General features: G+C 35.6%; 1 protein-coding gene across 17 annotated transcripts in view; it reads left to right on the forward strand.

Moving 5' to 3' along the window:
* The window catches only part of VPS13B (vacuolar protein sorting 13 homolog B), an 803,192-nt gene that overhangs the window by 10,808 nt on the left and 775,097 nt on the right, over positions 1–17,287 (forward strand). For 16 of the 17 annotated variants that reach the window (XR_013553513.2, XR_013553515.2, XR_013553514.2 and 13 more), the window contains exon 3: positions 14,206–14,349. The exons of the other annotated variant lie outside the window; for it this stretch is intronic. Coding sequence is in view for 13 of the 16 variants with exons in the window: in XM_078441707.2 (XP_078297833.2) it covers positions 14,206–14,349 (144 nt within the window). In the remaining 3 variants the exon portion in view is untranslated. The remainder of the gene's footprint in view (positions 1–14,205; positions 14,350–17,287) is intronic. 17 annotated transcript variants of the gene reach the window in all.

Raw genomic sequence — 17,287 nt, forward strand, 5'->3', positions numbered from 1 at the left:
CATTTAGTGCATTGATGTTCAGTGTTATTATAGAAAGATATGGGTTTAGAGTCATTGTGATGTCGGTAGGTTTCATGCTTGTAGTGATGTCTCTGGTACCTTATCTCACAGGATCCCCCTTAGGATCTCTAGTAGGGCTGGTTTAGTGGTGACGAATTCCTTCAGTTTTTGTTTGGGAAGACCTTTATCTCTCCTTCTATTCTAAATGACAGACTTGCTGCATAAGGGATTCTCAGCTGCATATTTTTTCTGTTCATCACATTGAAGATTTCCTGCCATTCCTTTCTGGCCTGCCAAGTTTCAGGAGAGAGATCGGTCACGAGTCTTCTAGGTCTCCCTTTATATGTTAGAGCATGTTTATCCCTAGCTGCTTTCAGAATTTTCTCTTTATCCTTGTATTTTGCCAGTTTGACTCTGATATGTTGTGCAGAAGATCGATTCAAGTTACGTCTGAAGGGAGTTCTCTGTGCCTCTTGGATTTCAATGCCTTTTTCCTTCCCCAGATCCAGGGAAGTTCTCAGCTATGATTTCTTCACGTACATATTCAGCACCTTTGCCTCTCTCTTCCTCCTCTGGAATCCCAATTATGCGTATGTTATTACGTTTAATTGTGTCACTTAGTTCTCTAATTCTCCCCTCATAGTCCTGGATTTTTTAATCTCTTTTTCTCAGCTTCCTCTTTTTCCATAATTTTATCTTCTCACTCACCTTTTCTCTCCTCTGCCTCTTCAATCTGAGCTGTGGTCACATCCATTTTATTTTGCAGCTCATTTATGGCAGTTTTTAGCTCCTCCTGACTGTTTGTTAGTCCCTTGATCTCTGTAGTAATAGATTCTCTGCTGTCCTCTATACTTTTTTCAAGCCCAGGGATTAATTTTATGACTATTATTTGAAATTCATTTTCTGTTACATTGCTTAAATCGTTTTTGATCAGTTCGTTAGCTGTCGCTACTTCCTGGAGTTTCTTTTGGGGAGAATTCCTCCGTTTCGTCATTTTGGGTAGTCCCTGGGGTGGTGGGGAACTGCAGGGCTCTTCCCCTGTCCTGTCTGGAGTGACTTGAGTTGGTGGGCGGGGCCACAGTCAGACCTGATATCTGCCCCCAGCCCACTGCCAGGGCCAGTCAGACTGGTGTGTACCTTACCTTCTCTCCCAGGCACAGGTCTCACTGTGGAGTGGTGTGGCCCCTGTCTGGGCTACTTGCATACTGCCAGGCTTGTGGTGCTGCTTCAATGGGATCTGGCGTATTAGCTGGGGTGGATTGGCAAGGTGCACAGGGTCGGGACGGGGAGGCTCAGCTCGCTTTTCCTTCAGTGATCCCCTTTGGGAGGGGCTCTGCAGCTCCGGGAGGGAGTCAGACCTGCCACTGGAGGGATGGATCCGCAGAAGCACAGTGTTGGGTGTTTGCGCGGTGCTAGCAAGTTCCCTGTCGGGAACTGGTTCCCTTTGGGATTTTGGCTGGGGGATGGGCGAGGGAGATGGTGCTGGCGAGCGCCTTTGTTCCCTGCCAACCTGAGCTGTGTCCTCTGGGGCTCAACAACTCTCCCTCCCTGTCCTCTAGCCCTCCCGCTCTTGGAGCAGAGCTGTTGACTTATAACATTCCAGATGTTAAGTTCCGCTGGCTGTCAGGACTCACTCTGTCCGACCCCTCCGCTTTTGCAAGTCAGACTCGGGCTCTGCCTTGCCTGGCAGGCTGCCCCTCCACCGTCCTGGCTCCCTCCCGTCAGTCCGGGTAGTGTGCACCGCCTCCCCACCCTTCCTACCCTCTTCTGGGGGCCTCTCGTCTATGCTTGGCTCCGGAGAGTCTATTCTGCTAGTCTTCTGGTGGTTTTCTGGGTTATTTAGGCAGATGTGGGTGGAATCTAAGTGGTCAGCTGACATGGTGAGCCCAGTGTCCTCCTACGCCGCCATCTTCTGATTAATATCGCTTGAGGGAGACTTTAAAGTAACATTCAGAAGGCTGTTCACTGGACCTCTTTGACCTTGGCCGCAGCAACTTCTTTCTAGATACGTCTCTTTATCATTTCTTACTGGGTAGTGGAATATAGTGATCAGATGTCCAAGTTTGGTTCATAGAACAGCACTGGGTTAATGGCCTCCATTGTTTGGTCAGGGCGGGCCTGTCTTTGTTTATTTTTGACAGAGAGCATGAGCAGGGGAGTGGCAGAGAGGAAAGGGTACTGAGGATCCTAAGCAGGCTCTGTCTGACAGCAGAGAGTCTCATGTGGGGCTCAAACTCAATAACTGTGACATCATGATGTGAACTGAAGTTGGATGCTCAACCTACTGAGCCACCCAGGTGCTCCAGTTTTTTTTTTTTTTTTTTTTTTTTTTTTTTTAAAGTTTATTGTGAGAGCAGGGGAGGGGCAGAGAGAGGAAGAGAGAGATTGAGAATCCCAAGCAGGCTCTGGGCTGCCAGTGCAGAGCTCTATCACACAAATTGTGAGATCGTGACCTGAGTCAAGATTAAGAGTTGGACGCTGAACCGACCGAACCACCCAGGCACCCTTTTTATTTAGTTTTGTATCAGTTATGTTTATAAATGATTGTGGTCTGTGATTTCTCTTTTCTTGTAATGTCCTTATCCGGTTTTGATTATCATAGATTTATTGATTCCACTAAATTATTTGCAAAGAAGTTCCTCTTTTTATAATATGAGTCTATGTAAGATATTTTTCCATTTTGGTAAAATATACATGCCAAAATTTACCATTTTAGCCATTTTTTATTGTATAGTTCTGTGGCATTGATAACATTTACATTGTCGTACAGCCATTACTTTTTCAGTTTCCCAAACTGAACCTCTAGATCCATTGAGCCACTAACTCCCTGTTCTCTTTTACCAGCCCCTGGTAGGCAACCACCTAGAATGGCAACCACCATTCTTTTTGTTTTTATGAACTTATGAACTTTGACTACTCTTAACCTTACAAATGGAAACTTACAATATTTATCCTTTTATGACTGGCTTATTATTAGCATGATGTGTTCAAGGTTCGTTCATGTTGTAGCATGTATAGAATTTCGTTCCTTTTTAAGACTGAATAATCTTAATATTCAGTCAATTAATAATGGACTTAATAGTCCATTGTATATACCAGATTTTGTTCATTCATCCATTGATGTACATTTGGGTTGCTTCTGCCTTTTGGCTGTTGTGAGTAATGCTGCTGCAAACATGGATGTACGAATACCTATTTTTTGTCCCTTTTAGTTGTTTTGGATATATACCCAAAAGTGGAATTGCTAGATTGTATAGAAATTCTGTGTTTAAATTTTTGAGGAGTGCCTGGGTGGCGCGGTCAGTTTAGTGTCCAACTCTTGTTTTCAGCTCAGGTCATTATCTCATGGCTGTGAGAGCTGGGCCCTGTGTTGGGCTCCATGCTGGGTGTGGAGCCTGCTTAAGATTCTCTCTCTCCCTCTCCCTGTCTGCCCCTCCCCTCCTCATTTTCTCTCTCTCAAAAAAAAAAAAAAATAAAATAAAAATAAATTTTTGTGGAATTGCCATACTATTCTCCACAGTGGCTATACCATTTTTCATCCCTATCAGCAATGTACAAGGGCTCTAGTTGCTCACTGTCTTCACCAACACTTGTTGTTTTTGACTTTTTTTTTTTTTTTTTTTTTTTGATTACAGCTATCCTAGTGGGTGTGACATGGTGTTTCATTGTGGTTTTGATTTGCATTTTCATAATGCTTGCTGTTGAACATCTTTTCATGTGCTTATTTGCTATGTGTATATTTTTGGAGAAATGTCTATTCAAGTGCTCTGCTCATATTTAAAATTGTGCTGTTTTTTTTGTTGTTATTGGGTTGTAGGAATTATTTATATGTTCTGATTACCAGTCCTTAATCAGAAACATGATTTATGAATATTTTCTCCCATTGTGGGTTGCCTTCAAGTCTATTGATACTGTCTTTTGATGAAAAGTTTTAAATTTTGATGAAGTCCAACATATTTTTCTTTTGATGCCTGGGCTTTGGGTGTCCTATCTAAGAAATTATTGTCAAGTGCAGTGTCATGAAGCTTTTTGTTTTCTTGGAGCTTTATAGTTGTAGCTTTCCATTTAGGTGTTCGATTCATCTTGAGTTAATTTTTGTATGTGGTATAAAGATCTAACTTCATTTGTTTCTATAAATCCAGTTTTACCAACACCATTTGTTGAAGTCCTTTCCCCATTGAATGGTCTTGGCACCCTTGAAGATCACCTGGCCATAGATTTGAGGGTTTATTTCTGGGCTTTCAATACAGTTCCCTTGGTGGTTTGTATGTTTGTCAGTATATCAGTATCACTTTGTTTTGGTTACCATAACTTTGTAGTAAGTTTTGAAATCAGGAAGTGTGTAATCTCCAACTTTGTTCTTTTGTAAGTTTTTTAAATGTTAGGGAAAATGAGTCATGGTGTCGTGGGTCAGGAGTTTTCTCAGTTTGGAAAGTTTTAAATTCTTGATTTATTTTCTTTAGAAGATCTAGGACTTTTTAGATTTTTCATCTTTTGTTAGTTTTGGTTAGGTATGTTTTACAGTGAATTTCTCCATTTCTTCAAAATCAGAGATCAACAAACAATGGGCCCACTTTTTAAAGTAACATTTTATTGGAGCACAGCTGTTTTCATTTGCTTACATATTATCTGTGGCTGCTTTTGCAAACTAAAATGGCAGATGTGAGTAGATAGGACAGAGAGTGCATGGCTTGCAGACACTTAAAATATATGCTATCTGGGCCTTACTGAAAAAGTTTCCCAGCCCCTGATCAAAATTGTCATATGTAAAACCATAGAGTTGGCTTTTTGGTCCAATTTAAAGTTGACTCATTTTTAAAAAAATATCTAGGATCTGTTGTGATATCCTTTTTTCTTTTGTGATACTGGTGATTTCCATTTTCTTCATCAGTATTGCTGGGATTTTATTAATTTTATCTGCATAGAACTAACTTCGATTCTTCTAATTTTCTTTTTTCTGCTGTCTTTTGTCATGGAATTTTTTATTTTGGCATTTGTTTTCCATTCCACTTTCTTTGGAGTTGATCTTCTGTTGGTTTTCTCTAGCGCCTGAGATGAAAACTTTGGTCATTGATTGTTTTTTTTTTTTTCCTTCTTCTTCTACCTTTTTCTGTTGAAATATATGCATTTAATGCTATAGACTTTTTCCCTTTACCGTCTATTTAGCGTTACGTAACAGAGTTTTGTGTTTTTCATTATTCAAAAAATTTTTAATTTCCATTTTGACTTTCTTTGATCCATGGGTTTTTTAGAAGTGTGTTGCTTAATTTCCAAACCTTTGGGGAATTGCTAATTATCTTTGTTACTGATTTCTAGTTTAATTCCAGTGTTGTCAGCATAGTCTCTAATCAGGTTAATCCATTATACTTTATGAATTATTGTATGGTCTGGTTTTGTAATTGTTCCATGTACAGGTGATTAAAAAGTGTGTATTCTGCAGTTGTTGCTGTATTTTTCCATAAATGTCATTTACTTCAAATTGGTTAATGAGTTCTTAAAATCTTGTAAATCCATGTGGATTTTCATGTGTGCTTGTTCTATCAGTAAGAGAGGTATGTTAACATCTCCAACTATGATTATGTATTTATCTATTTTTCTTCTTAGTTTTGTCAACTTCCACCTTGTATATCTAGAAATTGTTCAGTGTACACAAATTTAAGTGATCTGTTATTTTTCAACATACTTAAGAACCATTCTGAAATGTGTCCATCTTTCATGCTAGTCATTCTTGCTTTAGTCTTTTTAATCATACTGTTTTAAGAATTGCTTCAGTTGCTTACCCTAAAGGTTACAAAATGCATATTTGACTTATTAGAGTCTTAGTACTTTTACCATTTCCTGAACAATCTTACAACAGTTTGACTGCATATGCCCTCCCACTTCCCTGCCTATTGTGGTCTTTTTTTTTTTTTTTTTTTTTTCTTGTTTAGTTTGGGTTAACTTATTTAGTTTACCTGGGTTTAGCTTGTTTTTCTACTATTTCAGGTAGAAGTGTAGGTTATTGGTTTGAGGTAGTTCTTATAGGCGTTTACAGCTACACATGTCTTTAGCTGCATCCCATAAATTTTTGTATGTTGTATGTTCATTTAGCACAGATGCTTTCTGATTTTCCTTGAAATGATTGTGTATTTTTGCATTTGCTGGATGGAGTGGTTTATAGATTGCAGGTTTGATTGGTTGATAGTATTGTTCAAGTGTTCCATATCTGGATTGATTTTTTTCTTTCTATTCATTATTGTGAGTGATTATTAAAGTCTATGATTGTTAAACTATTTTTCTTTTTACTTTTGTTTGTTTTTGTTTTATGTATTTTGGGGTTCTGTTGCTATGCTCACATATGTTTTACAGACCTCTATGTCATTATCAAGTATCTTGTGTTATCTTTAATTTTTTTCTCAAAGTCTGTTTTGTTTGATAAAATGTAATTACTCCAGCTGTACTGTGGTTGCTGTTTGCATTATACATATATGAATATATATGTATATTTGTAGGTTATATATGAGTATATGTGAATATATATATGAGTATATATATGAATGTACATGTGAGTGTATATATATGACTATATATATTTTTTCCCCTAATACACTAAATTTTAATTCTTATATTTTTGTGTTGTTCATGCCTGGTACCATCTCTTTAAAAGTTTTACTGGCATGTTATTTAGCTTTAACTACCTCTTTTCAAATTTTATTTTGTTCATTGCAATTTCAGGCCATGACTGGGATAAAATTTTCACATTGGAAAACAGTCATATGAAAAACAGGGAGACGGAAACACTGCTGGAAACTAAGATCATAGAAATGAAAATACTGTGTATGCCTAAAAGAGAATCTATACCGTTTCCCTAAATAGCAAGAAAATGTCCTGATTTCAGGTATTCCAGGCAAGAAACTAGATCACATGACTTCCTTGGAGTCTAATTTACTGTTGTTGTTTTTTTAATGTTTATTTTTGAGAGAGAGAGCGAGAGTGTGAGCAGGGGAGAGGCAGAGAGAGAGAGAGGGAGACCCAGATTCTGAAGCAGGTCAGAATCTGTGCTGTCAGCACAGAGCCTGACATGGGGCTTGAACTCATGAACCATGAGATTATGACCTGAGCCTGAAACTGGACGCTTAACTGACTGAGCCACCCAGGCACTCCCAATTTCTGTTTTTTGATTGAGGGATAATTGACATAACAGTGTAATATTAGGTGTACTGCATAATGATTCGATTTTTTTTTTTTTTTTTTTTTTTTTGAGAGAGCAAGTGAACAGGGGAGGGGCGGGGGGAGGAGAGAGAATCTTAAGCAGGCTATACACCCAGCGTAGAGCCTGACATGGGGCTTGATCTCACTGCTGTGAGATCATGACCTGAATGAAAATCAAGAGTCAGATACTTAACTGAGCCACCCAGGTGCCATTGATATTTTTATATATTCCAAAAAGACCAATTACCCCAATAAGTGTAGTTAACATTTGTCACCCTATACATAGTTAACAAATTTTTTTTTTTGTAATAAGAACTTAAGATTTACTTTTTCAGCAACTTTCAGATATACAGTTCAGTATCATTAAAGTCACCATGCTGTACGTTACAGCCCCATGACTTATTTATTACATAACTCAAAGTTTGTACCTTTTGGCCCCTTTCACCTATTTTGCCTCCCCTCCACTCTATCACTCTATGCCTCTGGCAATCCCCAATGTATCTATAAAAAAAAAAAAATTATCTGTTAAAAACCTTTTTTTTTTTTTTAATTGTCAACCTATTTTTGAATCCAAAGTATGTCTCTCTTTTTAAGTTATTTTTGTAGAGCAAGCACGTATGAGTTGGGGAGGGGGTGGAGGGAGAGAGAGAGAGAATCTTCAGCAAGCTTCACGCCAGGGACAGAGCCTGAACTGGGGCTTGATCCCACAACTCTGGGATCATGACCTGAGCCAAAATCTAGAGTTGATTCTCAACCAAGTGAGCCACCCAGGTGCTCCTAAAGTATATCTCTTGAAGAGAACATGTAGTTGGATCTTTTTAAAAATCCAGTCTGACAGTCTTTGCGTTTGTTAGAGTGTTTAATATCTCCACATTTAATGTTTTTAATCACATGGTTGGATTTCCACTTACCATTTTGCTATTTTCAATGTGTCTTGTGTCTTTTTTGTTTTTCTCATATTCTTCACTATTTTAAGTGTTCGAGAGAGAGAGCGAGAGCACAAGCAGATGAAGGACAGAGAGCCTCCCAAGCAGGCTCTGTGCTGTCAGTGCAGAGCCTGATATGGGGCTCAATCTCACAAACCATGAGATCATGACCTGAGCTGAAATCGAGAGTTGGGACACTTGTCTGAATGAGCCACCCAGGAGCCCTCTTTACTACTTTAAGTAGATATTTTTTAGTGTTTCATTTTAATTCCTTTAATTTTCACATTATTTTTTGTTCCTAGTAGTTGCTCAAAGGATTTCAATATGCATCCATTTTTTAACAGTCTATTTGAAATTAATGCTAAATTTGTTATATTAAAACACAAACTTTTTCCATTATAGCTCCATTTCTTCCCTCTTCTTTGTATTTTTGTCTTATGAATTGCATCTTTGTGTTATTCTAATTTCAATAGTATAATTTTATAATTATGTTTTAGGGAATGGCCTGTTACATCAGGAGAAAACTAAACTTATACTGTCCTTTAATAATTATCTATGTAAAATAACATTAATTGACGCTTTTTGTGTGGATTTGAATTACCATTTGGTGTTCCTCCTTTTCAGTCTGATGAAATTCTAGTATTTTGTTAGCAGTGAATTAGCAGAGTCTTTGTTTATTTGGTATTCCTTTATTTTGCCTGCACTTTTGAAGAATACTTTTGCTGGATATAGAATTCTTGGTTGACAGGTTTTTGTTTTTGTTTTTTGTTTTTTGCTTTTATAAATTTCCTCCGAGTACCATCTTGCCATTATTGTTTGTAATGAGAAGTTAGCTATTTTTTGTCTCTTATTTCAAGATTTCTTTTTGTGTCTGGCTGTCAACATTTTCACTGTGGTGTGTCTGGGTGTGGATTTTCTGTTTTTGTTTTTTGTTTTTTTGCCTATTGTGAGTTTTTTTTTTTTAGTGAATTTTTGATTTAACTTATTGTACTTTTCAATTCCTTAATTTCCACTTGGTTCTTCTTGGTCATTTCTGTCTCATTGATATTTTCTATTTGATGAACCATTGTCTTATGTTCCTTGAATTATTTAAATATGGTTTCCTCTTTTTTTTTTTTTTTTTTAACATTTATAATAGATGTTTTGAAGTTTTTGTGAACTAAGTCCTTTAGTTGACTACCTTCAGAGACGGCTTCTATTTACTTTGTATACTTTTCATGTTTCATAGTTTCTTGTTGAAAACTGAGCATTTTAGATAACAAGTTGTAGCAACTCTGAATTCTGATTTCCTCTATCTCTTGTGTTGTTGGTTTATTTCTTCAGTGACTTGCCTGAACTACATTTGTGGTGTTGCCCCTGTAATGTGTGGCCTGTAAGGTTGATATTTTTCCTCTCCCCATCCCCCAATTCTTTGTGTTTTAAACTCTGGCTTTCTAGGGATTACCCTGGGTCACTATAACTTAGTCATCAGCTAGTGATTGGCTAGAGGCTTTTTAAACCATTGAACCAGTAAGTCTTTCACTCTTTGTCATGGGACATATGCATAGACTGGATAATGTTCTCAATTTAGGGAGTTTATAAGTCTGACCCATCTATCTATATATCAATGTATGGATATATATATATATATATATATATGTCCGTATATGGACATATATACACATCGACATATGGACGTGTATATCCACACATCGACATATGGACGTGTATATCCACACATCGACATATGGACGTGTATATCCACACATCGACATATGGACGTGTATATCCACACATCGACATATGGACGTGTATATCCACACATCGACATATGGACGTGTATATCCACACATCGACATATGGACGTGTATATCCACACATCGACATATGGACGTGTATATCCACACATCGACATATGGACGTGTATATCCACACATCGACATATGGACGTGTATATATAGATATATATAGATGTGTGTGTGTGTGTGTGTATATATATATATATATATCCATATCTATATATTTTTAACTTACTGGATTTACACAGCCTCTTGGTCAACCATGAGTGAGTAGCTTGTTAGTTCCCTTTTCTCTGAGTAAGCACAATGGGGCAAATGCAGGTAGCTTTCCAGACTATCAGGGATATGTGAAATCATAGCTAGGCCATCTTTGGCTATTTTGTTCTCACGATCTCTATCTTAATTTTCTGGCAAGTCTGCTGTTTTGTTGCTTGTACCAACAACTATTGTGACCTGAGGCTAGACTTCGCTATTGCCCTTGATTTTCCGTTATTTTTAACAACTTTGTCCAGTTTTGTCATTGCTTTTTGGAAAGAGGATTTGCCAGCTTCCTAACTCGGAATTCTTGAAGTCCTGTCCTGTATTCATTTTTATTTTGTAGTAAAAAGCATATAACAAAAAATTTATCATCTTAACCATTTTTAAGTATTACAGTGTTAATTAACTATATGCACATTGTTGAACAGATCTCTAGAACTTTTTCATCTTTCAAAACTTAAAACTCTATAACCATTTAACAACAATTTACATTTTCCTCCCCATACCCTTGCAGCCTCTGGCAATCATGATTTTACTTTCTAAGATTTTGACTGCTTTAGGTACTTTATATAAATAGAAACCTACAATGTTTGTCTTTTTGTGACTGGCTTATTTCAGTTAGCATAATGTCTTCAACATGTTCATGTTGTAGCACAAGACAGAATTTCCTCTTTTAAAGATAATATTTGATTCTATATACCACATTTTCATTATCCATTTATCTTTCAGTGGATATTTAGACTGCTTGCACCTTTTGACTATTGTGAATAATGCTGCAGTGAACATGGTTGTGCAAATATCTTTTTGAGATCCTGCTTTCAGTTCTTTTTGGTATATACTCAGAACTGATTTTTGATGGAAGCTCTATTTTTAATTTTTTGAGGAACTTTCATAATGTTTTCTTTAGTGGCTACATCACTTTACATTTCCTCCAATAGGGCATAAAAGTTCCAATTTGTCCACATACTTGTTAGCCCTTGTTACGTTTTGTTTTTTGATAGTGGTTATTCTAATAGGTGTGAGATGGTAGGTCATAGTGGTTTTGATTTACATTTTCCTGATTAGTGATGTTGAGCATCTTTTTATATGTTGTACTAGTTGGCTGTTTGTATTGTATTCTATGTCTATTCAGTCATTTGCCCATTAAAAAAAAATATTTATTTTGAAAGAGAGTGAGAAGAGGAGGAGCAGAGAGAGAGGGAGAGAGAATCCCAAGCAGGCTGAGTGCCGTGAGCATAGAGCCTGATGTGAGGCTCAATTCCACAAGCTGTGAGATCATGACCTGAGCTGAGATCAAGTATCAGCTTGACTGACTGACCCACCCAGGTACCCCAGTCATTTAGCCATTAAAAAATTTTTTTTTAAGTTTTTAGTTTTTAAATGTTTATTTCTGAGAGAGAGGCAGAGAGAGGCGGACAGAAGATCTGAAGCAGGGTCCGCGCTGACATCAGAGAGCCCAATGCGGGGCTCCAGCTCACAAATTGCAAGATCATGTCCTCAGCCCAAGACAGATGCTTAACTGACTGAGCCACCCAGGCACCCCTACCCATTTTTAGATTGATTACTTTTTGTTGTTTCAGATATTAACCCTTCATTAGATAACATGGTTTGCAAATAGTTTCTCCCATTCAATATGTTGCTTTTTCACTCTCTTGAATGTTTTCTTTGCTGCCTGAAGGTTTTTAAGATTTGTCTATATTTGCTTTTGTTGTTTGTTAAATTTAAAGTATATCTGTTTTCTTTTAGAATATTTTGTGATAGCCCACCTAGAATTAGGTTTTTGAGAACAATTCAACCCCCTTCTTAAATTCTTTGTTACTAATAAACTTTGTGCAGTCATAGATGTTCTGGTTTTAGGAATGTGTTTTTCACAATGTATTTCTTAATGGTTATAAGTGAATAAAATATTTTAAAGTTGTACTATATATCTTGAAGTAAAAGGAATGAAAATTGTTTATATAGTTACATTAAGGATGGTCTGGGGCGCCTGGGTGGCTCAGTCGGTTAAGCGTCCGACTTCAGCTCAGGTCACGACCTCGCGGTCCGTGAGTTCGAGCCCCGCGTTGGGCTCTGGGCTGATGGCTCAGAGCCTGGAGCCTGCTTCAGATTCTGTGTCTCCCTCTCTCTCTGCCCCTCCCCCGTTCATGCTCTGTTTCTCTCTGTCTCAAAAATAAATGTTAAAAAAAAAAAAAAAAAGATGGTCTGTTATAACAATATTTGTGTTTTGTCTTTTATGAGACATAAATGTATTCTCATTTATTTATCACAACTCTGAGGAAACGGAAATGATCTTGCTTATGGTCAGATGATTAATAAATGTTTGACTTCAACTGGATTTCCAACATGGGTGATATGGTTTAAAATTCCATGTTCAAATATAGAATGCTGCCTCTTGTGTTAGTGTTTAGATAGTAGTTAAGTTGATTAATAGCATTCTGATGATACTGACTTCTTGATTCCTGTGCTTTTTCAATTTCTTCCTGAGAAAACCCAATTTGTACCCATAAACTGCAACTTTGGTAGCCATTTCACAAATGTATCATTGTTATACACATGAGAAAGTGGTGGAGATGGCAATATCATGGGCTCATTGTCCAAATAGGTGCATAGCCAATGGAGAGTAGTAAGTGCTCATAATGGAAGTATAGATGCAGTATAGTTGTAGTGAAGAGCAAGGACATCATATTTTCCAGTTTTGAGTCCTGATTTTCCAGAATGTGTCATTTTGGGCAGTTATTTGACCTTTAAATGCCTCAGATTTATCTGTAAAATTGGTAGAATAATAGTATTTACCTTTTAGGGCTCTTTTAAGGATTAAATAATTGTATGCAGGTAAAGTGCTTGGTATATAGTAAGTGCTTGGTAAACATTGTTTTGTTATAGACACTGATCAAAATATATGTGCCAGTTGATTTTTACTTGAAACTACTGCATCTTTCAAATTAATGTAATAATGGCAAATACTTAAATTGTGACACACCACTAGAATAATGTAGAAATGGATTTTTAGTATTGTGCTCTTGCAAGAAAAAATACTTATGAGGACATACATGAGGCCCACACATTTGTTGTTACCTTTTTTATAATAATTGCTCTTTGAGGAAGATAATATTCTAAGCACTTTATGTAAGTTCATTTCATCCTCAGTGATATTGTTGTCTAAATTTTACAGATAAAGAAACTGTGTCACAGATACATTAAACAAGTTGCCCAGTGGTTTGCCATACTGCTTAGGTTTAACTGTATTGCTAACTATGTTGCTAAACTAAGTAGGTGGGCAATTGTTGGATGAATGAATAATGTATATCTTAACTTTCACAAATAGAATTAAAATAACGGGAAAATGTGATTGAATTATAATCTACAATTTATTTTTTTCCTTTGTTGATTTGTAACAAAAATTTTATCAGTGAAACAAATTACTGATATATAGTGATTATGGTGACATTTATGTTTTCATTTGTAACCTTTTTTCTAATAATGAAACCAGTCAGAAAACATTTAAATTTTATGACCAGATAGTATCTAGGTACAATCTTTAATTGGATAAAGCTCAATACTTTTTTTTTATTTTTCAAGGTTAATTGTTTTTTAGGTCACTCTCCTATTTCTAACTCGGCTCCCTTCATACCCTTTTAACTTGCCTTACGATCCTGTTTTGTTTAAAACACATTTTAAATACATATTTTTTAGATGGAGGTTTTAAACAATATGCCATTCAGTTATTTCAATTAATGCTGTCTGTTAAGACTATTACAGCCACTACCATGTATGAAACTTTATTATGTACCATGTATTGTATATTATATCCATTCAACAGAAAAAGAAATGGAGACCTAGGCAGGTTAAGCAGCTTATTAAAAGTAACTTGTACAATACATTTTTGTGTTGTATCTTTAACTATAGTTTAACAAACTATTTGGTACTTTTTGTTGAATAATATTTCTGAAAATGTTTTTGTTTTAGGAACCTCATTTCTCTTTTCAGAAAGTAATTTGGATATTAGAATGAAAAAATTAAGCACTTACTAACCTTTAATATTTTGTTTTAAGGAATTGAAATTACCATTCACTTTTTTAAGTGGACATATTCATGAGTTGAGGATCCATGTACCATGGACAAAGCTTGGTTCAGAACCAGTGGTAATTACCATCAATACAATGGAATGCATTTTGAAACTTAAAGATGGAATACAGGTAAGAAGTTATTGAATCTAGTTGTTTATGTTAACCAATTTTAATAGTTATTAGTGTTTGATATGTCTTTATCTAAAGCTTACATATACTTAACTGTTTCTCACATGCTTATTAAAGTAACATATTGTAAAGTCACAAGTAACTATGAAAGGTTGTCTTAAATTTGGATAAACATTCTAATGGATATTTTCATACTAATTTTACTTAATGTAATCATAACTATTATAGGGATCATGTAGATGGCTTATTATCTGTATCAGCTAACAGTGGGACTTCATTGTGTCCAATTTTTAGGTGAAGGTTTTTGAATTTTTGCCAAGGACCTGTGTAATTTTTTTGTTTATGTGACATTTCTAAATGAGATTAAAATTTCTCATTTTTTGAGATGAAAATATTTTGAATTTACCTTCATGTCAAAATTTTTAAGTTTTTAGTTTAATTCCAGTTGATTAATGTACAGTGTTACGTTAGTTTCAGGTGTACAATATAGTGTTTAACACTTACATACCACACCATGTGCTCATCCCAAGTGCACTCCTTAATCCCCATCACCTATTTCACCCCTCTCCACTCCCACCTCCCCTCTGGTAACTGTTCTCTATATTTTAAAATCTTTTTCTTGGTTTGCCTCTCTCTTTCTTTCTCTCTCTCTCTCTCTCTCTCTCTCTCTCTCTCTCTCTTTTTCCCCCTTTGCTGGTTTGAATGGATAAAGAAGCTGTGGTGTATATATACTATGGAATCTTAGCCGTAAGAAAGAATGAAATCTTGCCATTTGCAATGATATGGATAGAACTAAAGAGTATTATGCTAAACAAAATAAGTCAAAGAAAGGCAAATATCATATGATTTCACTCATACGTGGAATTTAAGAAACCGATCAAATTTCTTTGAAGTTTTGGCATCAGAAACTGATTCTTTGTTTTCTTTTTTGTTTTTCTGACTTCCTTTTCTTTGACCCATCTTACATTTATTTTTTAATATTTTTTTCTTGTAAAAGTGTAATACTTTTTTTACAGTTTCTAGCAAAAATTAATCTGGAAAGCTAATAAGTCTGATAGCAACATATTATAAATTTTTTCATTTTCATCTTACATAAAAGTAGTGTCTTTTATTTTTATTACTTTTTCCTTAGCTCCTATTTTACTTTCAGGTTTAAAAAATGCTTTCTAGGGGTGCCTAGGTGGCTCAGTTGGTTAAGCGTCTGACTTTGGCTCAGGTCATGATCTCACAGTTCATGAGTTCGAGCACTGCATCGGGCTCTGTGCTGACAGCTCAGAGCCTGGAGCCTGCTTCAGATTCTGTGTCTCCTCTGTCTCTGACTCTCCCTATCTCGCACGCACATGTGCGTGCTCTCTCTCCCAAAAATAAATGTTAAAAAAAAAAAAAAAAATGTTTTCTAGAATCAAATGAGTTGATGAGTATTATTAAATTGTTACACTTAAATTACTAATTTATTAAACATTAAGGCAATCTTAGTGTATCCTAAATATAACTTCGGTATCTGTGAAATTAAGGTTATTTATGATGTTAAAATCATTTCCTATTTTAAGAAGATACTTTGAGTTTCATATCAACCCACTAGGCTCATCTTTTTTTCCTTGTATGAAATCTTTGATTCCAAATCTTTTATTATCCAATTTAACTGATATAGTTTCTGGAAGTAAGTAGACCGATGTTATAGTCCCATGAGAATTTATTTTGTAAACTTAAAATACATGGGAGATTGATTTAGAAATCTGTGAGATAGTTATATTACAGCAAAAGTTTTATTTTACATTTATATTTGGTAATTCTCAAATGGTTCTTAATCATCATCTGTTCCTGGAATTTACATTTTTTTTTTTTTTTTTTAAAGTCTGGACTTGGTTATACCACCCATGGAGTGCTCCATATTAAGAGAAAAAGAAAATCCAGACACTATTTTTTTCAATGGGAAGGTGGAAGTTTCAAGGCCAGATGTCCCATAAGAAACACATTTTAAAAGAGGCAAATTACGACTAATTATAGAGGCTGCAGAAAAGATTTGTAACACATGACTTAGTGTAACCTAGAACTAATATTTGATATTGGACCATGCAGATGGCTACTGCAGGAATGATCAGATTTCCTGCTTGCATGGTATTTGAGACTTGAATTTTGTGGTGTGTACAGCAAAAGGTCAAGTGTCATGAATGTAAACTACTCTCAAAATAAGTATTTTTTGCAGATGTTTAAAATTTTGAGGTAGAAAGGATTTTTGAAAATTATAGTTGACATTTGGACAAATTATTCAGTAGTGTACATCCCCAGAGAGTAATACTTAGGTTAGTGATTGGAATTAATTTTTCAGGAAGACAGTATAGATGAAACATATTTTTAAGCACTTTATTTTCCTATTTTAAGTTTTGACTAGTGTAGGAAATTAAGTTAAAAATTACACATGTACTAATAAGACTGAATGAGCCCATATTAAATTATTTCAAGTTATTACATTGTAGAATCAAAATGAAGAAAATACTTTGTAAATACAATTAGTGTGTGATGGTTGGTTAAATGAAGGGATTGTTTAGAGTTCTAGATATGAATCTGTTAAAAATACTATTGATACTTGAGAATGTAATAAAATACAACTTAAAAGTTAGAAATCTAAGGTCTAATTCTGAAAAGGTCATTATAAAAATATATTGCTAAATGCCTTGATAAGAAGGCACGTCTAGTCTGTAAAGTTCAATTTAATTCTAACAACATTTGTTGATTTCCTATCCATCAGTGCCTTGAAAAGCATTGCCAAGATATTTGTATAATCTTCTAAGGAGACTTAGAAACAGAGATTCATTATGATTGAGGGTGACTCTAGTGATAATAGTTACAATATACTGCCTTAACATGTCTCTGTAAGTAGTTTTATAGAGATTTTTTTTCATTGACAAGGTGACCCAAGTTGTTGTGTTAGGTAAAA

The sequence above is a fragment of the Panthera onca genome, chromosome F2, assembly GCF_046562875.1.
Source record: "Panthera onca isolate mPanOnc1 chromosome F2, mPanOnc1 haplotype 2, whole genome shotgun sequence".
Lineage (NCBI taxonomy): Eukaryota > Metazoa > Chordata > Mammalia > Carnivora > Felidae > Panthera > Panthera onca.